General features: G+C 41.8%; 1 protein-coding gene across 2 annotated transcripts in view; it reads left to right on the top strand.

Annotated features, from left to right (window-relative positions):
* wwp2 (WW domain containing E3 ubiquitin protein ligase 2) overlaps positions 1-24,088 on the top strand; it is a 71,848-nt gene that overhangs the window by 26,849 nt on the left and 20,911 nt on the right. For both annotated transcript variants that reach the window (XM_050072569.1, XM_050072568.1), the window contains exons 7-11: positions 1,419-1,582; positions 2,598-2,835; positions 3,933-4,022; positions 13,830-14,004; positions 22,489-22,543. In XM_050072569.1, the coding sequence (XP_049928526.1) occupies positions 1,419-1,582; positions 2,598-2,835; positions 3,933-4,022; positions 13,830-14,004; positions 22,489-22,543 (722 nt within the window). The remainder of the gene's footprint in view (positions 1-1,418; positions 1,583-2,597; positions 2,836-3,932; positions 4,023-13,829; positions 14,005-22,488; positions 22,544-24,088) is intronic.

The raw sequence follows: 24,088 nt of genomic DNA, 5'->3' as shown, positions 1-24,088 counted from the left end.
TGTAAGTCGTGAAGAAGACCTCGTTTTTCTTCATTACATCATATGTCAATACATGAAGCCTTTTACTGAAGTAATATTCTAGTAGGTGACATTAACTTCTACCAAAGTCATTTTCTGGCAAGATATCTGTACTTTAACTTAAATGTGGCTTTCAGGTACTTCATCCACGCACGCACGCACACACGCATGCACGCACGCACGCACGCACGCACGCACACACACTCACACTGAAAATCAACTTTGTTAGGCATCTGAGCAGTGTTCACTACACTGCTGGTTTTGAATCTCTGCAGATGTTGTGGTATAATAATAAGAATAATAGCACAATAATAAACTTGCATGACCTTTTTCTAAAGCACTGTTTGCAAAGTGCTTATGTGGAAAACATAAACCCTAGGCATAATTGTAATCAAAATAAATGAAAGAAAAGAAAAGGTTCGAGTGAAGGAGGCCTCTGCCAGTATGGTCGACTGAAGCACTTATGCAGATTGCCAGCATGTTATTCCCCCCTGAATGTGGTTTCAGACGCTGCTCTCACCGGCTAGAATGGTAGTGGGATAATAAATAGTGGAGCAGTCTGCATTTATTTCAAAGCTTTGCGGTGGGGGTGCATGGGGTCGGATGGTATTTCCCTCTAAACATTGTAGGGGGGCATTAAACACAGTTCAGCCAAGAGCCCAAACCGCCGCTGTCATGGAGAAGCAGTCAACATCTCCATCCAGTTGTGTACGAACAGACGTAGAGGAGAAGTGAATTCTGTCATTCTCCCATGACGAAGAGCTCGGTGCCCACGTAAGAACGCATTCAGAAGGATACGCACACACACATGCCAAGTGTCAATGTCAAATGGTTGCTTCCTTCCGCTGCTGCTGCTGCTTCTCCTTATTGTAGCGAATAAACAGAGCGCAACCCTTAATCCGGTTTGCTGTTGATGGCCATCCAAACTTGGCCTCAGCATTCCTCAGTCCTGGGGAGGGAAAGCCAACATGTCTTTCCCTGTATAAAAGTTCTTGTCGGAAAAGCAAAGTTATATTTAGTGTTAGGAAAATATGAGGTTGTTCAGAGAACAAAAGTAGCCGACACCAACACCTCTGTGTGTGTTTTTTGTGTGCTGGGTTTGTCCGTGTGCACACTCGCACATGCGCCAGGTCTGCTCCCCTGAGTCAGGAACAACAATAGGTCTAATCATAAGTTGTCAAAATAAAGCTGTGGGGCGATCTCCAGGAGGAGCATATGAAAGACAGTCAAAGAACAAGAAAAACATACACACATTTTTTTTCCCATGCAGTAAGTGCAAATGTTGATGTCTCTTCTCACCTCCTCCCTTCTGCCTTTCCTCATCATCTCCTTTTCTTTCACTTCTTCCCCTCATCTGCCATTTTCACTCTGTCTCTCTCTGTTTCTATTTCTTTTGGCAGGAGTAACAGGCACTCAGTGGGAGGTTCGCAGGGCGGCTCCCCAGGGTGCTCCAGAGGGGGCTCACTGACAAACGGGGACCTGAATGAGGAGCAGATCTCTGGGCCGGGCTCGTCTGCTCGCCATCGGTCCTCCAAGAGTCACGTCAGCCCTGGAAGCAGCGCAGGTATAGGAAAAGTCTGCTAACCTTATTGTGTTACACTGTGTGTGTCAACTTCAACAGGATTTAGACTTTAATATTAGACTCAGATCTTTTTGTCAGAGCTGATTTCTGATGTAAACATGGATAGGGGCTGCTGGTTGTAATTTATCAAGATATTCTGTGTCTTTAAAGGGGCACAAAAAGATGTTTTGACTGCTGCTTAGTAAAAAATAACCACATTACGTGACGTCGAGTCTACAATAGTTTTGCCTAAATGATAACTTCCCAAAAAGCTGAGTTCTCTCTTTATGCTGTCCTCATTGAGACTTAAGTTAAAATCTGTCACCTGTCATCCCTCTCCCTCTTATGTAGCCTGCATCCACACACACTGGCGGACATTCACAACATAAAGTATACTCTGGACAGTACACAGATAGATTTTAAAAAAGCGAATGTAAACCTGAATCTGTGTCAGACGATAGCCATTCAGTTCAGGGATTGCATTTCAACCAATGTGTTCTGCCTCCTCACATGGACTGTTTACCTGCTGTTCAAACATGATTAGTCAGTTCTACTCAGACTACTAACGGAAGCCAGAACTCATAATATAATAATAGAGATCAATTACAGAATAGCCGTAACCATCTATTATATCTGTGTTATACTGCATAATGTCCCACTCTCCTATCTGAACAAACTGAAATCAGTCTAACGCTTATCCAGGCAACCGTTCTAGCAAAGTTATATATATTTTCTATCCATTTTAAGCCTATAAAGCTGAGGCCTCTGTAACAAATTGTTTGCTTACTGTTTGTCCTTTTTACAGCTGACTAGAATGTAACAATGTGTAGCAGCCAGCTAGACACCCCAGATGTCAGAGCCTCTTCATGAATGCAGTATTAAAAATTAGTAATCACCACATTAGCTGGTTCTTAGGTCCCGGTTTGATATGAGCTATCTCTCTTACACTGCAACAACAAGTCATTTATTTATCCATCTCTGCTCCCCCGTCCTTCTTCCCCTCTATGTCTTCTCACAGACAAAGTTGAGTTGACGTCTAACGGGCTGGAGAGTCGCGGGGGCGTGGCCCGTCACACACCTCCTCCATCCTCTCCATCAGGTCGATCCCCAGCTGCCAGCAGCAGCAGTAGCCCTTCTCCAGGTCAGGATGCCCTGGGTCCGGCCACACCGGCGGAGCCCACTCCCAATGCCACCTCCAGCACTGAGCAGGCCAGCAACAGCACCACAGAGTCCAACACAGACTCACTCCCGGCAGGGTGAGAATCAGTGCATGTAGAGATAAAGTGCATAAGAACATCTTACATCTTGTCTATTAGTTAAAGCAGTGCGGTTATATTTCATATTTACTTCCCAAAAGTACATTAGCTATACAAATGTAAAGTGTAAAGAGATTCTCTCACCAAACTGTAAACACACATCAACCACACAAGACACTGAAATATGAGAATTCACCGAACTTTCAGTTTCCTTTGTTTTCCTCACGACTCCATACAGTAACAAAGATGGAGCCTACTTGCTATATTTCTGCTTGCAGCTGTAAACCACTTAATAGTGCTTCTACATCGATTTATAATGATGCATTTCCAAAATAACGGCCAGCATCATATTTAACTCTGAACGTCAGAACAAATGAATCAATGAGCCATACATTAAGAAGTGTTAACTTCCAGTTTCAATCACAGTGGTGTAAATATTTTCTCCTGGAGGTGGTGAACTATTTGACTGCTGACAGCAGACTTTGTAGAATGTAATTACAATACTGTGATACAATGCAATACTGAATTATGCATTTACAGTGGCAATTATGAATGTGCTTATTGATTAATGGGAGAAACGTTGCTGTAAACAGCTGTAGATTTAAATTCCTCCACTGATTTGTTGTTGCTTTCCTTTAACTGTTTTTTAATGTCTTTCACATTCCGTTTAAGTCAAATGAGCTGTATTGAAATTAAATACACCAGTGTTTGGTGGCAAAGCAAATGACAAGAATAAATAGTTACAAAGATAAATGTGATATATTTGGTAAATAATTGCAAGGGAGTCAGTGGCACTAAGAGCTCATGTTAGTAAATGATTGCAGGTGATTGAGACATATTTAGAGAGCTGATGTTTCCTCTGGGCTCATGATATCAATGCTCCTCTCTGTCTTTGTTGGTCACACACTGTTACCCACTGAGTATTAGTGAGGGACACTCCCTTTGCTCTCAAAATAATCTAAGTTGTGTACTGGGGAGTAGTTTCATTGCTGTAATTACATTAATTATGAAATGCTTAAAAATAGGTGCTTCTAATATTAAGTGTGAATTGCAGAAGTAAATGTAATTCTTCTCCCTCTCTCTGTCTCTGTGTGTAGCTGGGAGCAGAGGGTGTTGCCTCATGGAAGAGTGTACTATGTCGACCACAACACTAAAACGACAACCTGGGAGAGACCACTGCCACCAGGGTATGCCTGTTTCATTTTTATATGTTTTTTCTCTTTTGATGCAGTGTTTTTTTTGAGCACTGGTTAGACTCACCAACATGCTGGGTTGACAATTCGGTTTAAAAATCAGATATCAGTCAGTCATGTCTTCCTTAAGAGCAGTCATTTCAGCAGCAGAAAGACTGCACTTAGTTTCATTTGTAAACAGTAGCATTCATATTATAAGCCTTATAGTCTTAATTTGCTTTGAGACTATGTTTTAATTGTATTTACAAAAACAAAATGGTTCTCTTGTCTCAGAACATGTCTGTAGAAGAGGAAAGGGTAGATTATAAACAGACTTCAGTAGGGCATGATGGCTACACTCAGACTGCTGGCAAATCAGATTTGTTTCTCACGTCAGATCTGTAAGACCGGCTGTCCACAGTGTTATTTGGAAGTGATCAGATCAGATTTGTGTGTCCAGACATCAACATATCTTTATTGGTCGCTGTGGTGATGATGTACAGCAGGTGTCAGTTACTATGTAGCTACGCTGGAACTGCGGCTTACCAACATGGAAGCGTGAGAATTTGGTCCACCGTTTTCCCCTCCAAACAATCAAGCTGTGAAGCTGCTGTCAAGGTGCCAGCAAACAATTTATTCCAGTGTCTATCCATGGACTGTTGTTCTCCATGTCGTCCTCCAAAGCGCTCTGCTACTTAAAGCATGGATTCTGCTCAGCACTTCGGTCACTCGGGATTAGACGTTTCATTGACATGTTGAAATAATTTGAGTGGCCAAAGCGTCAAGACTGAGATGCATCTGTAAAAAACGAATTAGAATCAGATATGGTTTGGATCAGATTAGCAGAAATCGCGTTTTATGTGGTTTCTTGCTGTCCAGACTGTACAGTTTGTACAGAAATACATAAATACATTCACACGCACTTGGTTGTTAGGAGACTATTTGCAGGGCTCTTTGACCCAGCCAGGAATATGCAAGCACTAGTCAGTCATAATAGCTCTCCATTATTGAAGAGATAAAAAACTCTCAATACAAGTAGTTCACACAGTTCATTCAAAAGATGTATTTGTTGTACCACTATCTTATAATTGTCTGCAAACCATTTGTCTTTTGCTGAGTTTTTATTAAGACAGAGGAGGTTAAAGAGGACCTTTTATGCTTATTGTCAAGTTCATACTTGTTTTCAAGGTTCACATGCTTTATTGTAAAAAAACAAAAAAAACCACTTTATTTTATTCATTCTGTCTGTTCTGGATCACCTGTATTCACCCTCTGTCTGAGATGCCCCGTTAGCGCCTGTCTCTTCAAGCTGCTCTGTGTTTCATGGTCTTCCATACCATAGCGTCTCTGCAGTCAGTGAGGTGGAGAATGACTGTAACAGAAAATAGCTGCACTTTTTACTATGAAAAATCACCAATAAAAGCTTCTGAACAAAACCAGACGTGTTCCAGCAGGAATATGATCTGAAATCAGGGAGAAATTTACATTTACGGCAACAAAGTTTACATGTTAGCACATCAGCATGTAGCTTGCTCACAGGAATCACTTCAGTATACGTTTACCTCATTATTTGAAACTCTGGCCACGTTTATTATGAACATCCTTTATTGTTACACTATGACACAAAATACGGTCCACCTTTAAATAAAAGTGGATGGTGCAACACAGCTGATGAGCTACAAATTCCTGTGTCATCAAAGTTGAACTCAATGCCAAAAAATTTTGCAGATTTATTTCACCCTTACCAGCCAATCCTCTGACCGCAGCAGTTCCACTGAAATGAATTAAATTTTCCTCCACATTTAGCCATGTTAATTGGTGGTACGACCAGGCCTTTAGGAGCTCTCATCATTGGCCATGTGCAGATCAAGTACAGAAATGTATTCAGAGGATTTCATGTTGAGCTCCACTCCTGTCAGCTGCCAGACCGAGCCTCCTTGTTTCTCGTTTGATTTAAGAATGTATCAAGAATGTTTGCTCTCAGTTAAAACTACATACACTGTAATTGGTCCCAAATTACCCAGTGTGATTTTAGTGTTTGTGTACTAAGCCATCATAATGAGAACACAGCTTTCTGCCTCACTTTTTGGACAGCATTACGAGAGCAGAGCACCCCTGCCAGAGTCCAGCCCTTTTATGACATTTTTACTTGCACCCATTATTTATTGATTTTCACAGAGTGTGTGACTGGGTGACAGAGGGAAAGAGAGACTGTTTTTAGGAAAAGGTCACCCCCTCCTTCTCCCCGAACCCCCCCGCCCCCCCAATCTCAGTTTTTCCATACAAGGAACAAGAGCACGGGGGCCCAGAGAACAAAAGTCCTTTCTTAGAGCCACATGTACTTCCATCCACCACTGTGTTGGCTGCTGGCCGCCGTGGCCCTTCAGAGGATCAATTAGCAAGCTAATGCTGGGCTAGTGCTCCAGATGTACACACCAGGAACTGTTTAGAGGCTGGGGGGGCAGGGTGGGGAGGGTTAGGCAATCGAGGTTTGGAAGCTGAAATAATGAAAGCCATCCGAAGCCAGGCTGAGGAGAGCTTCTGAGTCACACTGCTCTTTATCAAATATACTCTAGAGTTTGTAACTAGTGATACATCACAGGCTTAACCACTCTCGTAAGCTGCAGGATGTCATAACACACTTTGTTTTAGTCTAGCCGTAGTAGGGCCTCTTAAATTAAAACTGATGCTGTGTTTACACCAAGCCGTACTTGTCAGCATGGCACGATGTGTGTCAACCACATTTTTACAGTTCCTTTTCATGATTTTTGACAGTGTTATTCAGACAAAGTTAAACAATAGAAACTAGACTGTAAAGCATTTTGTGGTGATATGAAATATTGCATTTGAAAAGATCAAATGGTTACATTTTAACTCGACTAATGCTTTTTAAATGGTTAGAGAGAATTCCCACCATTGAATGCCAACAGCTGTACCAAGCCTAAATGTAGCAGTAACATCTTCCTAAAAACCAGTTTCAGAGGCCAAATGGACAGTCTAAAGAAAAGAACTCTTTCTTATGAACAACTTAATTAAAGCTGTGAGCAATACTTGACAACCGGGACTGCAGTGTCTCCCATCTTGTCTGTTTGCTGGTGGCTTTCTAGAAGTGGCAGAGTACGTTAATGTGGCTGTGTTACTGAGCAATACTGATCCTGGGATGCTTAACAAACCCCAGTTTTGCCAGTTAGTTCTATCATGAATCAGCACAGGATCAAACCACCAGAGGGATGATGGATGTCCTGAGATACTTTAATACGGTTTAATTTATGCCTGTCCCGTGCACGCAACTTCCTGAGAATATTATTTCTGTCGTGAAAGAGTGTATGCTGATGGAGAGGCACTTTCATCAGTAAAGTGAGCACTAGTGATATGCCATCACAGACTGAGCCAGCAGACAGCAAGAAAGAAGCAGCACAAAAAGTTTCCTATAAGTGTTTTGAACATTGTGTTTCTGATTAATCTGTTGATTCTCAGTTAATCAATTAGTTTTTTGGTCTATAAAATGGCAGAAAATGGTGAAAAATGTCCCCAAAGCCCAAGATGACGTCCTCATATGTCTTGTTTTGTTCACCACCCAAAGAAGCCAGAAACTATTTACATAACAAAGCTGCAATCAGTGAATTTGGATTTTTTTTTTCTTAAAAAATTACTTATACTGACTGATCGATTATTAAATTATTTGGCGATTAATTTAATAGTTGACAGGGTGGTATTTAGAGTCTTATTAGAGTCTCTCCTTTTCAGCATATATTGCAAAAAGTATTTTTTTAAGTATCACTATATCCTGACAGTTGTTACATCAGGCAAATGATCTGTCAAAAAAAATCATGCTCTCTTGTCTCCTCAAAGTGCTCCTAATGGCATTTGCAAGAATCCAGCGTGGCTGAATGAAAACAGCCAATCAGAGCAGAGGAGTCTCTAAAGCAGCTGTCAATCACAGCAATCACTGCTCATGAACTGCAGTCAAACTGTCAAACTAGGCAGAGCTGATCAAATATGAAACAAGATTCTGTTACTGCATTTCTCGCCTGAAATGTTTTCAGAAACATATTTTAGTGTACTGTTTAGCTTTAAAATGAGAATGTTTGCTCTGGCCAGTGCATGGTGCTTGGGTCACAGACTTTTTAATTTAACAGCCAGACAGCACATGAAAATACATTTCTGAAAACAATGAAGGTGAGAAATAGGCAATGTAGTAACTGAATCTTGGTTCATATTTGATCAGCGCTGCCTAGTTTGACAGTTTGACCGCAGTTCATGAGTAGTAATTGACATGAGCAGTGGAATATCAACAGAGTAAGCAGTAAATACATGTATAGTATAGACATGTGAACCAAAGATAAAGCAGAGTCTCAAAGCAGACTACCCCATTTCATTCAGTAAACACATATCAAACTGCATCCCAACAGAGAATGAAGAAGATAGGAACTCATAGCGATTGCTGTCAGCCAACATGGTGATAAACAATGAATGGACTGTCCAAAAGAAGATAAAGGATGTACTGTATAGTCTTAATCTGGACAGTTCATAGTGAGGAGACTTTACATTTCTAGTTCCAAGATATACATGCAGTAGATAGTTAATGACATGACTGGTACAAAGAGTTGAAGTCAGATAGCAGAACTAAGTAGAGACTCTCAGACAGGCCATTGCGGGCTCTGGGATTTTCCCTGGCTCCAGTAAATAACTAGCTAGTGCTAATATCAGAGAGGGAACAGTATTTTTCTTGCCTTTTAAAGGAGGCTCGGAGGCATAGTGGTCAGAGAGACTATCCCTCAACAAAATAACTCCCTGTGTTTGCAATCATCCACGCTGCTGAAGTGTCCTTGAGCAAGATATTGAAACCTGCCAGCTTGCGGGTGCTGTTGTGTTGCTGAGTCTGACTTGTGACCACAAGAGAAAAAAGATTTTCCCCTCAGAAGACAATTTATTCAAATCCTCACATTAGCTAATTTAGTACAGTGTTGTTTCTGAACTGAAATCTTCAGGGTGATAATGTAGACCATGTGGGCTTCGAGACACTATTGCTAGATATGTGTAAGGCCTCAGCAAGGAGCAGTTTAAGACCTGAGAAGTACCATTTACAGTACGTACTGTATGTACACATACAGTTATCAAGAACATGACAGTGTCGACAGTTTATAGTGTTGCTCAAACTTCTCTATTTTAGGGAAAAGTGAAGTTGTCTGTCAGGGTCATACAGTTTTGTCATGGCCACTAAAAGAGCTGTTAGTTGTTGTTTTTGGTGTCTCATATTTTGAGACTTCTCGGTTGCTTGCTGAATATCAGCTGCCATCTCACTCAAGTACCAGGCTGAATAAAAAAAACATTAGTAGTGCCAGAAGACTCACTTTGCATGTTGGATGATGTTCAAGTTAGATCACTTATTTTGCCTAATACTGGTGCACAACTTCTGTTTATATGTAGAACTAAGATCTGTTTTTATGAACTTGACAATGAAAATAGAACTAAACATTTAGCCTCTGAAATAATCAATGAAGTTACGCTGCTCCTCATGCGTAAATGTGCACAGCACCATTATTAATGGGGAGTCGGACAGCAGCTCTGCTCTGCTCTCTGCTATGTTCAAGTTTTAGAGAATGTAATTAATATTTTCCTTAATGATTTATTTCACCCAACCACAACCCATCCGTGCATCCCTGTGTGTGTAACAGGCTGAGAGTATGCATGTTGTGAACTCGCCTATGTCGGCCCATCTTACTGTCTGAATAATGCACCCTTTAAATGGCAGGAAATTACTGCAGCTGTCTGACTTCAGACCAGGTTTTTGTTGGTCAATGGCACAATCACCTTCTGCTGCCTCAAAATAGCAATACACCAACAGTTTACCTGATCAAACCTCATTTTAAGACATCCACACCCAGGGGCGCAACGGTAAGCGCAAGTACATTTGCAGCTTACACAATGTGGCCACTAGCCATGAATATGACAACTGCGTCGGTTTTAAATGGGCAATGACAGTTTCGCTGCACTGTGCATCACTTTGGATGTAAGATAGGGCCCATCATCTTTAAGATTTTACTTCTTTTTGATTTGGAGACACCTGTGGTTACTGGTGGTAATAGCAAGTGTGTTTTAAAGGATAAGTTAGGGGAAAAAAGTTTCTATTTTTCATATTGTCAACAAATAATATGAATGGACCCAAACCACCAATATATTCATTCTACTATGAAAACATTAAAAACAACATAAGTGAGCCACACTGTTGCACCTTCGTTACCATGAACACACACACTGTCATTTATTTTGACTCAGTCCCACATACACCTTCCTGCTGCCCCAGTACTCTCTAGGGCACTGAATGTGCATTAATCCACTGCTGAAAATAATTCTCAACAAATGCACTTCTTCCTTCTGTTGAGTGAATAAAAACCACAGAGCCCAGCAGTTTCAGTAATGTAGACCTTTGTTAAAAGTCTATAAATACATTTTATATTTGTGACTTGTTTTTTAAAACATTAGCATGTATCTTTATATAGAACAGACAAAAATGTGAACTGAGAGGAATCACTGTATCATATTGTCCTGTATCTTATGATTACTGATTTTAGTGTACAAAAATTTCCCTGACAAATACTTTGTGTTACCTGTTGCTGCTTCACAATAAAATGTACTGCCGGTTGAACTCTTTTAATCTGAAACAGAAGGAAATGTTTGGTTTGCATTAGCGAGACATGGCTGAAGCAGAGATGTCATTAAACAGAGAAATAAACAGTAACGGTAGAGTACTCACATGCATTGTTTCCTGTGAATCCCTTGTGTGTTGTGTTCTGTTTTGAACCCACACAGGAAAGGCGGACTGCACCATTAACAATGAAAACTACAACATAAGGGGCAAATGCAAGATGTAAATATATTGAATTGCTGTTGCTGAAAAAATGCCAGCCATGTATAGCCTTTAGAAAGTGAGTTGGGACGCCCTGGTGGCGCAGCGGATAAGCTGCCGACATAGAACAGTTACATCACTGGTTTGAATCCTGCATGTCATTTTTTCATCACCTTTTACTATCAACTTGGTAACAGAGACATAAAATGCCCCAAAACCCTCCATGAATAGAGACTTGACTTAATAAAAATCTCAGGGATTATAACATTTAATAAATACGTACTCATTCAGGGAAAGTTGACTGAGAATGTTAACTTGAGTAAATCTTTCATGCAGCTCTCCTCCTGTGCACTGAATACACAGTGAATGTGTGTGTGTGAGTTTGCAGTAAAAGCTTTGGTGCAACAGAAGTGAGTCTATTTAGAGGACTTGAACCCTTGGAAGGATTCAGCAAATGAAAACCTTGGAAACCTTGTGTGTTGTTCAGATTCCCACCAGTAATGAAATGTTATGTTTTTCCATGTAATGCAATACCAGAGAGCTTTAAAAAGTGTGTCTCAAACTGTTAAAGTGTAGAATAGAATAGATAAGATTTTGACAAATTAAAGTTCATTGTAGGGAACTAGAGCAGAGTTTATCTTACAGCTTGTCTCACACATCCATTGCAGTAGCTGGTGTTTTTTTTATGCCTCCACGCCGACAACAGCCATGGCTGGAGGCGTTATGTTTTTGGGTTGTCCGTCCACCCTATTCTCGTGAATGCAATATCTCCAGAACACCTTGGGGGAATTTCTTCAAATTTAACACAAACGTACAGGTTGAATCGATTAGATTTTGGTGGCCAAAGGTCCAAGGTCACTGTGACCTCACTAAGCATGTTTTTGGCCCGTTACTCAAGAGTTCCCTTGTTTGTAACCCTACAAGCAAGGGAAACGGTTGCACTACTCTTGCAACAGTAGTCTGCAACTGTAACACAGTCAGCGCACTATGTTGGCAACTTGTCTGTGTTGATTGTATGTATGTATGTATGTATGTATGTGAATATTGCAGCTGTTTGCACTATACTGCCCAAGACGAATTTCCCTTGCGGGACAAAAAAGTTTATCTTATCTTATCTTATCTTAATTCATGACAAAATTTCACACAAATATCAAATAGGATAAAATAAAGAAGTGATGACATTTTATATCCAAAAGATCAAAGGTCAGCTTCACTGTGACATCATGATGTTCTGCAGAAACACTTTTCTGGTTGTTACTTGGTATCATAACTCAGGAACAGAAGGGGAGACATTTGGTCAGATACCGAATTGGTGACACTAATCTTGGGAGTCCACCTTGAAACTGTGCTGATTAAATAGATCTTATGTGCTGCGGGGGGTCAGATGTGTGTAAAGCATCCACATTTAAAAACATTGTCTGCTGTCATGGCTTCATATGAGTCTGGACAGACATGGATGTAAACTGTAACTTGACATGGTGGCGGTGGGATACAACCACAAGGCAGAAATTCTAGTTTTATCCTGACTGTGGTGGAAACCAGACCTGAAGCCCACTTTAGAAAAACATTGAACAAACTAGAAATGAAGAGGATCACAGAGATATAGTGCTCCAGCTAGTTATGAAAAGTCTAAAAAATGTCATGGAGTTTTAACATCGGGGCAACAATGAAAGCGCTTTCCTGGTCTGCTTTTATTCCTTTATGTGTGTGTAAGTGTGTGTGTGCGCATTTCTCAAGCCTGTTGGTATCTGCAGTGTGTTTTTATTAGCATGCGGAAGTTGATGCTGTTTTCTCTTCCAAATTCTGTAGCGCTTGAGTCAGAGATATGAGAATAGAAGCAGAGCAGCATAACAGCAGCTTGTCCTGCTGAGCCAAGGAAACTGGTCAGTGTGTGTGCGTGCGTGCGTGCGTGCGTGCATGCGTGCGTGCGTGCGTGCGTGTATGCGTGTATGCGTGTATGCGTGTATATGTGTGTGTGGGAGAGAGTGAGTGAGTGAAGCCATGTTCCTGTGTGTGTGTGTGTGTGTGTGTGTGTCTGTGTGTGTGTGTGTGTGTGTGTGTGTGTGTGTGTGTGTGGCATATGTGACCAATGTTTCCTGTGAGTGTGTGTGTATTTCTGTGGAACGTCTATATCTCAGTCTGTGTCCAGACCCCCCATCTCAGGGGAGGAACAGGGTATACATAGACATCTGAGTAATGCCATTGGCAGGCACTGACACACAAACACACGCCGCAGCACATGGTTATTGTCACTCAGAAACCTGGCGTCTCCTATTGTTTTCCCTCATCATTGTAATTGAGGGCTGGCATTGTCTTAAAGTGAATAAACTGTTTGATGACGTCTGAGGCCGAGCCAAACCAAAGTTTGGGACCTGCCGTGTGAATATCCAGCAGCCTTATTCTGTCCCTGGAAAGCGGATTTTCTGGAGATATTGACCAAGTTTTAAAGTTTGCCGCTGACCATATGCAAGTTTGGGATATTTTTTTTTTTACATGCATAGGCCCTTAGACACTATGAAAAGTAGAAAACTAGTTACATTTTAAGCCAAATTTGTGGAAAAAATATGTTGGTATCTGTTTTATTTTACTAAGCTCAGTAATCCACAACTTTAATCTAACGTGTTCTGTCAGGGATATTTTGGTTTAACCATTTTAGCAGCATAATCTATCCTTTCCTTCCCCTCCACTTCTTTTCTTCATCCATTTCTTTCCTGCTTCTATACATCTTTACGCTTTTATCCCCTTTCCTCTTTTCTTCTTCCTCCCTCCCACTCTGTCTCCCTCCTCTCACTGTTTTCTTTCCTTTTCTTGCCTTTGTTTTTTCTTTCCTCGTCTCTATAAATCAACACTGTTACTATCAGCAGCGTAGCGTTTTGATACAACCACCCACTCTTGACTTGTGCTTAATAAAGATGTTGTTGAAAGCTGCAGCCCCTCACATTTCCCCCCTTCTCTCTCTGTCCCCACTCCAGCTGGGAGAAGCGAGTGGACCAGCGGGGCAGGTTCTACTACGTGGACCACAACACCAGAACCACCACATGGCAGAGGCCCACAGCGGAGTCTGTGCGCAACTACCAGCAGTGGCAGAGTCAGCGCAGCCAACTGCAGGGCGCCATGCACCAGTTCAGTCAGCGCTTCCTCTACCAGGTATTCAAACCTTAACTGGCCAAGTTTTCATGCACACAGTATTCTAGTACACAGGAGAAAGAAGGCCACCTGTAGCAGTGACCTCTATAGCTCATTCTGACGCCTCTGTTCCTCAACATAGTGAAAGAGTAACTGTATATTTATATATAAAAAGTCCTCTTAGCAAAGGTAGAGCCAACACTATTTTTGTCATGTTCGCTGTTGCACAAAATGTCGCCTCATTTGTGGCACCTCACACAGAAAATAACGGTGCACTCTGACCAAAAAAACTGTTTTCTCCATCACCCCGTCAACACTGAAAACAGAGTTTGTGAAAATCTTCGTCCTGGATGGGGTTTTGCAAATGGTCCATTTACAGTGATCTAAAACACAGATTAGGTGTGGACGAAAAGCCAAAACACATTAAAAAAAGCTACGTTTTCAAACGTTGGAGTAGATGTGTTACTTCCACAGTAAAGAGTTAGCACCACTGCCATTCAAAGTCTGAGTGAAGTCAGCTCAGTTTGAAAGAAAGAACCCACAACCAGTGTTGTATTACTTGAGAATGCAATCCCATAATCTCAGTGATGGTTTTGGAGGTCATTTACCTTGTTCTTGTTATTTGTCTTTCATGCCTGGTGTGTGTATGCCTCCTGTCATAAGAACGCTTTGAGGGAATTTCTCCCAATTTGGCACAAATGTCCACTTGGACTTACAGATAAACTGTATTTTGGTGGCCAAAGGTCAAGGTTATTGTGACCTTATCTGTCTCATTCTTGTGAATGCAATATCTGAAGGACACTTAGAGGGAATTTTTTCAAGTTTGGCTCAAACGTCCACTCAGACTTAAGAATAAACATGAAATTTTGGTGGTCAAAGGTACAAGGTGACTGTGACTTTGCGTGCGTCTCATTGTGTGAAGCCGATATCTCAAGAAGGTCTTCAAGGAATTTCCTCAAATTTGGCACAAACATCCACTTGGACTCAATAATTAATTCATTAGAATTTTGGTGGTCAAAGGTGCCTTCACAAAACATGTTTAAAGACAGACTTTTTTAAATTTGACACATAGTTACTTTAAAGCAGCACAAATCCATTTGTTCAGCCACTGTTTTTGGAGGTAAAATCCTGCGGTGTCACGCATTACTTTAGGGTTTAAAGTTGGGCTAGAGTTGATCTGCTTCAGCTCACATTGTTGAGAATGAAAACACTGTGAAATACTTTTCATGAAATGTCACATAGTAGATCTTTGTTTAGAGTTGTCGCACGATGCACCTCATGACTGAACACAATCAGTACATGTTTTGAGTAACATCAGTACTGCATATGACACAGTGTGGTTTACTTGTTGGAGATGTCGCCTATAGGGGGGGATCAAAGATGTTATTTGAGACTTGTTTATAGTATTTTTCCAGTGGAGTCAGTTAGAGGTTCGGCTGTGTCTCTGACAGTCGCCTTCCTCTCAGTGAAGCAGCCAAGGTCAGACTGCAGCCAGACAGTACAGACTTATGGGACTAAATCAACAGAGCTTTCTCAATGGACCATTAGTAAAACCAGCCTTAAAACTCTTATAGGCTTCTATAAAAACACCCCACCCAGCACTGTGTGTGTGTGTGTGTGTGTGTGTGTGTGTGTGTGTGTGTGTGTGTGTGTGTGTGTGTGCTAGCGTTTCAGTTTTTTTGAAAATGTTTTACTCCATCCATTCTTCGAACCCTCCCATCATCTGTCTGTCCTGTTATTCATACACCATCATCCCATCCCTCCCTTTTTTAAACTCATTGACATTTTCACACCCAAAGATTTCTCCCTTTACACTCTGGATCCCATCATCTCACAGCATCCCTGTCTGTATGTGGCTGCTGTGGTCAGTGTTGAAATGTTTTATTACTCAATTTAACCAGAACACTCAGATTCATTTTTTGGTCTTCAGACTACTGAAGCAGGAGTAGTTAAACTTTGGGCATTAACCCCCATCAAACATCTGGGCAGTTAACATACAAGCAGCAGAGAAACAAAGCTCCTTTATGAAAAGTTAAACACAAAGTGTGAGCAGGTGGTGTAGCTGCTAACTTATTATTGATTTATTGTTCACTTGCAGTTACAGTGGCTTTTGGCTGGTTATCATTTTGTGTTTCTGTTTACACTAAAGTTGTTATTATTTCTGTTCCAAGGCTGAGTATCAAACCTCAGTACTTTTTGGGTACAAGAAAAAATGTGTACATAGCAAGTCTTGAAAGCACCAAAAGCTGACATTAATGCTTTTTTGGATTCTTAGTCATGTTTCCTTATTCTTTGATCAGATATTTTTAAACCTTTCTCATACAGTACTGTTAACTTGTACAGTTGCTTGTGTTAGACAAAATTAAACACTGTAGTGTAGCTGTTGTTCCAGATACTTTTTTTCCACTGTTCTCTGCCTTTTTTAGGGAGGAGTAACTGGATAAAAAATTTGGCAGTGCTTAGGAAAAGATAGAAAGTTCTGGGTACATTCAGGATACTGAGCAGTGTCAGGATTAATTCAGGTTTTCATGCCACCAAAGGGGACACTACACACCTTGAGTCCTCCTTGTGACAGAGACATTTAGGTTCAGTGTTGGCTGGAAACTTGCCTCCTTCCTTCCTCCTCCGCCCTGGTTCCCTCCCTCCCTGCACTCCCTCAGTGTGTGTGTGTGAGAAAAGCCAATAGGCAGGTCTGCCCTCGGTGTTGATAGTACACTGCTCCGTCTTGGAATGCCCACATTGCTGATAGCAGCTACTATTTATGGCCCCAGTGTGTGTGAACAAGGAAACACACAAAAGAGCTCATAGTTGAACTGTGAGCACAGCCACATGTTCTACTGCCCGACTAACACTGTCACTGTGTGCAGACGCACTATAGAAAATAATTACTCGAAAATTAGTTAGATAATATATCATCCTCTCTTACCATTATTAATAAGGTCATGGTCATAAGGTTTTATTTTCTGCAGCTGTTCAGGATTCTTTGTTAGTGTGTGTTTGTGTTTGTGATGCTCATGTGTGTATGTAGGTCCCCACTGTTAAATCACGTGCTCCTCCTCTGTGTGTGTGTGTGTGTGTGTGTGTGTGTGTGTGTGTTCACAGGCTTGTAATGTCGAGGTCAGGTGCCACATTTCTTTTCTGTAGCACATGACAACCAGAGAGGGTCAAGGGGCCGGTTGTCCTCTTAAATGGACCATGGCACTGTAACTGGTGTCTCCATGCATGCATGCAGACTCACATACACAGACACACACAGTCACACAGACACACACAGATACACACACTGTGTAAAGTTGTGTCTGAGCAAACTCTTAAAATAAAGCACCAAAGCGTGCAAGCATTCAAAGTTTTTATGCATTAGCCACACGAATACTTGCAGATATACCCTTTTTTAGCTGGTCCTGTGTGTGTGTGTGTGTGTGTTCAGAGTAATTGCAGCTCGTTAGGAACCCCAGAGAGAGCTGCCTCAGAGTCATTAACTGCTGTTTCCGGCTCTCCCCTCTCTCTCCCCCCTCTTCTTTTCACCTTTACCATTCTTCCTTTCCTTGACCTCTATCCGTTTCTTTAGCCCCGCCCATCATTCTGTCATCTCTCCAAAATCCCCCCAATCTCCATTTCCCTCTCAAAATTCCCCTTTTCTGCATCATTTTTATCTTGATTCGCTTGCGATCACGTCTCCTTTCTTTCTCTTTCTTTATCTCTGTTTTTACCACTCTTCTTCCTCTGGCCTCAGAATTCGCCCCCCTCCCAACCTCCCTCGCTTGCCTCTTTCCCCCTCCCTCCACCCCCCCCATCTCCGACTCTCTGTCCATTCTCGCTGGAACAAGGACCCTTAACAGCAGCACCTGAATCAGCCCTGTGTTTTATCACTTGCACCACTGAACAGAAAACTTACACATGGCTGTAAGTCACATTCGCTGATGTTTACACACAACCCGTCACTGCTCATGTTTCCATAAAGCATGTTTGTGAGTGGTTAATACTATGAAAGGACAATGAACAGACGTTATTTAAACTGCACTGATGCTGGTTTTGTGAACAGTATGTTGTGAATTAAAGATTGATCCTATGAGTGTGATTTACTGTATGTTGGTTTTACTATACATTAAAAATGTTTATCTTGCGTTAAAATTAAACATCAGTGGACAGAACCTGCTAGTCTGCATGGGCAGATAAGTTTCCTCTTCACACATATAATCCTATGATTTAAATACCTACATTTGTATTCACATATATTATAGCTGCATTCAGACATTTTCCAAACTACACCAATGGGCCAAAGAGCAGTAATTTGTTTATGTGTTACAGTACGCTGCACTGTGGACAAATATTTAGTCAGAGTTCACGGTAATTTTCCTATGCAAAAAAGTTACAATAAAATGTTTGTGCTCAGTGGCACTCTCTTCACACGCAAAGGGCCCACATCCCTAGACAACAACAACAGAAGAAAGGAAACAGTTCCACAAAAAGTAACAGCATCAGCACTTAGCAAGCAGGCCCCTAGAAACACAACTCAGCCTTGCAGCCAGTTTTTCCCAGTGGACACTCTCAGTATTGCAGCGAAGAAATTCCCCGCAGCCCAAAAAGCATTTTCCCCACAGGCCACCATTGTAAAAGTAAAGCCTGTAGAACTGTTGACAGGACACCTCAAACTGCAAACAAGTTCAATTATGACTCTTCATTGTGTATTTTGATCCATGGAGGTTTTATGTTAGTGACCCTTTCCTCTAGCAGAGAAAAGCAATTTCGAAATCTGTGATGTCATCACAGTGTAAAGTCAATGAGCCGAGCATGAACTCGCGGACGGGGCCAGTAGGAGAAACACTACTTCACATATTCAGTGGGCTGCATGCTGCAAAAGTAAACCTGGAAGCTAGAAACTTTTTTTGGCATATGTGCTAGGTGAGCAACTCCATTGGTATGAATAGGTGCCATCTTGGCATCCAGTATCTAGTTATTATCATAAATTGTTATAGTACAGCGCCATCTTGGAATTGCCTATATATGTGGAATTGCCTATATATGTTGACATTTTGGCATCTATGCCACCGTTGCAAGTAAGCCTAATTAGTGTTGAGCAATTCCTGTTTGCTGTGTACCCATGTGTGAACTTAAAAACATGATGATTGTCAGGCTTGTTCTGGAGCTACGTCTTTGGCATGATTTTCAAGCAATTTTATGGATGTTTATTTGCAGTGGACATTGAAGATAATGCTGTCCTTGCAAAGTTACACTAAATCTAGCAAAACAGAATGTGTATCATGTCTCAGGTTTGACTGATATATGACTCAGAGAAGGAGTATGACTCATGAAGCAAATTTTGCAATCAGGTGCTAAGGTTTTTAAAGTATAAGCAAGGGAGTACAAGTAATGTCCTCCATTAGCTGTGTGTCACAGCTGCTACAGCTCCAGTTGCTGACTGTGTGGCTAAGCAGGCCAAACTACAATAACCTCAAAATTTTTAATGTCAGATCAATGGTATAATGTTGATTTGTTTTGTTGAGGCAAAGGTTCACAGTGGATAATGTTTAAATTGTCCCGATGAATGTTAAGATAATTGGTCATTTGCCATGGGGTTTGTTAAAGTTGAACATTTAACTCAATTCTTAATGTTGGGAACAAATTCCCAGTCTGACTCTTTACTTTCCTCTCTCAAAAAAGGACAAAAATGCAAACAAAAACTTTGAAGAAAGCGTTTGTACATTTATAGAGCAAACAATTAATTAGGCAAGAAAAGAATTGGCAGATGACCCAATAATGTTAATTGTTAGTTGCAGCCCAACCACATCTCACAGGGTCATTAGAAGACCTAAGACCATGGATTTCAGTTAAACGCTGTGGAAAAAACTTTGAGTTGAGATATTTTGTTGCACATTTGTTAAATTGTCCTCAAACATCTCTGTCTGAACCGGGTCAAATTAAAACCGATCTGTTGAGAATATAAACCTTGATGTCAAGTCGACTGAGGGAGCAAATTAGAAAGATGCAAATATTCACCAGCAAAAATATTTTCTTTCTGATTTATTTTTTTTTATGAACACTGGGCAAGTAACCATCAGTTAATATAAGATGAGAAACAACATAACAAAAACTGCTTGGCTAAATCAGTCTGAAACACAGATGAGCGTCCATGTTTTCAGAGTGTTTGAATGGCCGATGAACCCACTGACCTCAAGTTTACTGGATTCCTGTTATTTGTTTTTTCTCCTCATGGGCACAGATTTGCTTCTGCTCTCTGCAGATGTGCAAAACAAGTGGCAAGTCGTCATTGCAACAGCAATGTGCCTAAAGTTTTTATAGATGTATAAATTAGTAGTGAAAGTTTTTTTTAATAGGTTTGCATATTTTCTGTAGCCGCATTGGTGGTAAAAGTGTTTGAACATGTTAAAAACAACTGGCTGAAATCATCATTTTCACCTGTGGTGCCTGGCCATGAAATGGTATCCATTCAGATCCATAACACCCAGCCATTATTTCACACGTTTCTGCCAACATGCTGCTTTTCCCTCTCTTCTTCTCCCTCCCTTGTTTTCTCAGTCTCTCTTTCTTTTCCTCCCTCCAGCCTCGCTCTGTCTGGAAGCTGCTGAGGAGCTGAATGGTCAGAGCCAGGATGAAGTCATCATGTCTTTATATCATTATATTCTCCTTTTACCTTTTTTAGTCACAGAAAACCCATAAGGGTGGGGCGCCGGGGCATAGATTGGCTGTTGATGGGAGCGACACACATATACACACACACACACACACACACACACACACACACACACCCTTTAACCCTGTTATGTGCCCACTCTCGTTCCTTCAGCAGGCCCCGTCCTTTCCATCCTGACTCCCTCAGAGTTTCCATGACAGAGCTACTTTAAATGGGCACAGTCACATTTCTTTTTGGGAAATGCTGCGTAAAGTGACGTTGACATTTGGTGGATAATACTCTACTTTATGGCTTCTTAGGAAATAATCATCACTTTTGTGGCGCAACATGTCTCAGTGAAAAAAAAAAACCCTTTGAAGGTCCACCAGCTTTCATTTGGAAAATAGTGGCTTTGGGTTTTTTCACTTCAGGGTAGCTAATAAAGGACAACAAGCGCTACCTGTGCTGCCAAAACCTGCTATTAAACAGAAGGTGAAGCCACAGAAACCAATTTTTTCATGCATTTTTGTATGATTTTATAAATGAATAACTGGGGGTTTTTTTGTTTTTTTTTGTCCACATTGAGGGTTGTTTGGCTTCTACAATCCCCAAATACAACTCACAGTGCACCCCCCGTTTTTTTATTTGCAGCACCACTGACATATTATCCAGCGTAACATGTTGTCATTAGAGGAACTGCTTGGTGGTGCAGTAAATGATTCTGCAGCAGTTTGCAACACACCTACATCAACCTCTTTGATAAACATCTTTAGCATGAAAACCCATCAGCGGCCACTAATTCCTAACAAGCGTCTTTTCAGCTACTTTTCCACTCGAGCTAATATATTCATGTGTGCTTGTGTGTGTGTATTCCAACATAAGAACGTACACATTGACTGACTGTTTGCCACGGACAAACTTTCCACACCATGGCACACACACACACACACACTTTTTTTTCAGTGTGTGTGTATATGAGTGTAGGCTGAGTAAACCCCACAGTGGTTTCCAGACCCAGGGTGAATAAAGGTGCCTTTTGTCAGGCCTGGGGTGGGTTGGGGCGGCCGGTGAGGAGGCGGGAGGGGGGTGTCCAGTCTGGAACAAGCATGAATGTTCCCTCAGTTCCCTCAGACATCGCACTTCCCTGCCTACTTTCACAGCAGCACTAGAAGAGAGCAAGAGAAAAGAGGTGGGGTAGGGAGGGGTGCCAGGGTGGAGGAGGAGGTGAGGAGGAGGAGGAGGTGGGGTGTATTTGAGGAGGTGAGCGGGAAGCTGGGGGGTGGGGCTTGCATCCAGCCAGTGAGCTCATTGGAACAGCGTTGTTGTTTTATCCTCCTACCGAGCGTGTAGTTTTTGGAAGGCATACGAGCCGCCGGCCGGCCAGCTCCCTCAGTTGCCCCTTACCGCCGCAGCAGAGAGGAGCCACCCCCACTCCTTAACACACACACACATGCACACACACACACACACACACACAGCCAGCTTCACTCACCCACAGGTATCATCCCTGTTGTGTGAGTTAGCGAGGTCAAGCGAAGACTTGATTGTCTAAGTTTGGGGCAGCTTTGCTAAGTAAGTTTTTCTGGATTTTTTTTATTTTCTAATTTTTTTCTTTCTCATCCAAACTCTTGTTGGTTTTCCCTTCTTTCTGTATTTTTTGGGTTGTTTTTTCCCAATCTTTTCCTCCTTCTCATCCTCACGCGGCGGTGAGAAACCAAATGGACAGACTGAAGAATTTCACACCGTGACGTACAATGAGGACAACAAACGCTGAAAGCAGGAAAAAAGGCGTGCAGAGAGATGGAAGAAGAGCGGACAGAGACAGAAAGGTGTCCTAACCGGATTTGTTTTGTCTCTCTCTGTTTCTCTCTCAGCCGTCTGGTGCTCCGGTGGAAAATGATCCTCTGGGCCCACTGCCTCCTGGATGGGGTAAGTTTGCCTAACACACTCCTCGTGCATACACTCCAGACAAAGTTACTCTCAGTGGGGGGGGGGTGCAAAATGGTCTTGAATTTTAGCTTGTGTCAGATTTTGGTCAGTTTGAAAGTCCTCTTTACCTGCTGAAGGTGTTGATCAGTCAGGATAGGATTCTTCAGTCTGAGCTGTTTCCAATCACAACGTGAAATCCTCACCAGTTTTGTGTAGGTATTTTTTAATGACTCTTGCAAGTAGTTAACGGCAAAGCAATGGAATTTGTCAAGATATAAACGGTGGGCTCTTGATTTGGTCACTTAAAGTTTTTCAAAATGTGGTTTTTATTTCTGCAGGCAGCTGCAATGGAGTGAGGTTTGGGTGAAGTGTTGCAAAATGTTTGCAGCATTGCAGCATTTTCTCTTCTCCACAGAACTCTGGGCGATCATTTTAAGCCTCTTAGCAACACCAGAAACAATGCTGGTTCGGTGGCTTCAATTATTTGCTTGAGCGTCTTCCTTGTAGCCCCCCCAGTGAGGACAGTTGTTAATTGATTGATTTATGTCTCAGCTCCTGATTTTGATTTTCATTCCGGCGTTGAAAATCTGGATAAAATGTCTCTTGGTTTCTTTTTCATCCCCTGCTCATGTTATACCAATTCATCACTGTACGCACTCCCTTTACTCTTAAGTCCGCAAATTACAGAGGCCGCATTATTGATGGGACTCTTCATCATCCAACATTTTCCCAAATGAGTAATGTAATCGGATCCACGCAGAATCATGTCACACACATTCATTCATAAAGGAACGCCGCTGGCAGCTCTGCACCAACATTTTCACAGACTTCATCACACAGCCATGTTCGCTCCAAAAACCCTCACTCCCTTGCCCATGATGCCTTTTCAACATGTTGCGGTACCTCAAGACCAAAACCTCAATTATATCACTGGCTCAGATTCGCTTCTCTGGCGCGCTCTTTTTCATCTGTGGTCGCTCCCCTCGCCTTTTTTTTTCAAGGCTCAGATTCATAAAGAGAAAGATGGGAGAAAAGAGGGAAAGATGGAGGAGAAGCACAAGAGACACTGGAATGAAAGAAACTAAAAAAGCGGAGGGGATGGGGGTGGGGGGGTTCAAACTGGATAGTAAAGAGGGGGTGGAGTGAGTCAAGGAGAAAGCTAGTAACAGTTGCAATGTGAGCACTACTGTTTCTGGGCCCTCCACACACTCCTGTTAATGAGAAAAAGATGTCAGAGCGATGGAGGGAGGAGGATGGGGCACCAGCTACTTTCTCATGAGACTAGTGGCTTATCGTACACACACAGACACACACTTTACATACTTCCATAACATGTTATTCTATGTTCAAGGTGCTTCCTATGTAGTCCTTCAGGTATTTCGTACTTTTTTAAAGAAATGAATCCTTGGCTCTGGGCTTAATATTTGCTCCCAGCAGCACGGTCACTTTGACTTTGAGACACCCCCACCACGACCCTGATGCCACACACACTCACACACACTTGGGTTTACCCCGGTGAGGTATTCGAATCAAGCCTCAGTGAAA

This window comes from Epinephelus moara, chromosome 20 (assembly GCF_006386435.1).
Source record: "Epinephelus moara isolate mb chromosome 20, YSFRI_EMoa_1.0, whole genome shotgun sequence".
NCBI lineage: Eukaryota > Metazoa > Chordata > Actinopteri > Perciformes > Serranidae > Epinephelus > Epinephelus moara.
This window is presented reverse-complemented; position numbering and strand designations above follow the sequence as displayed.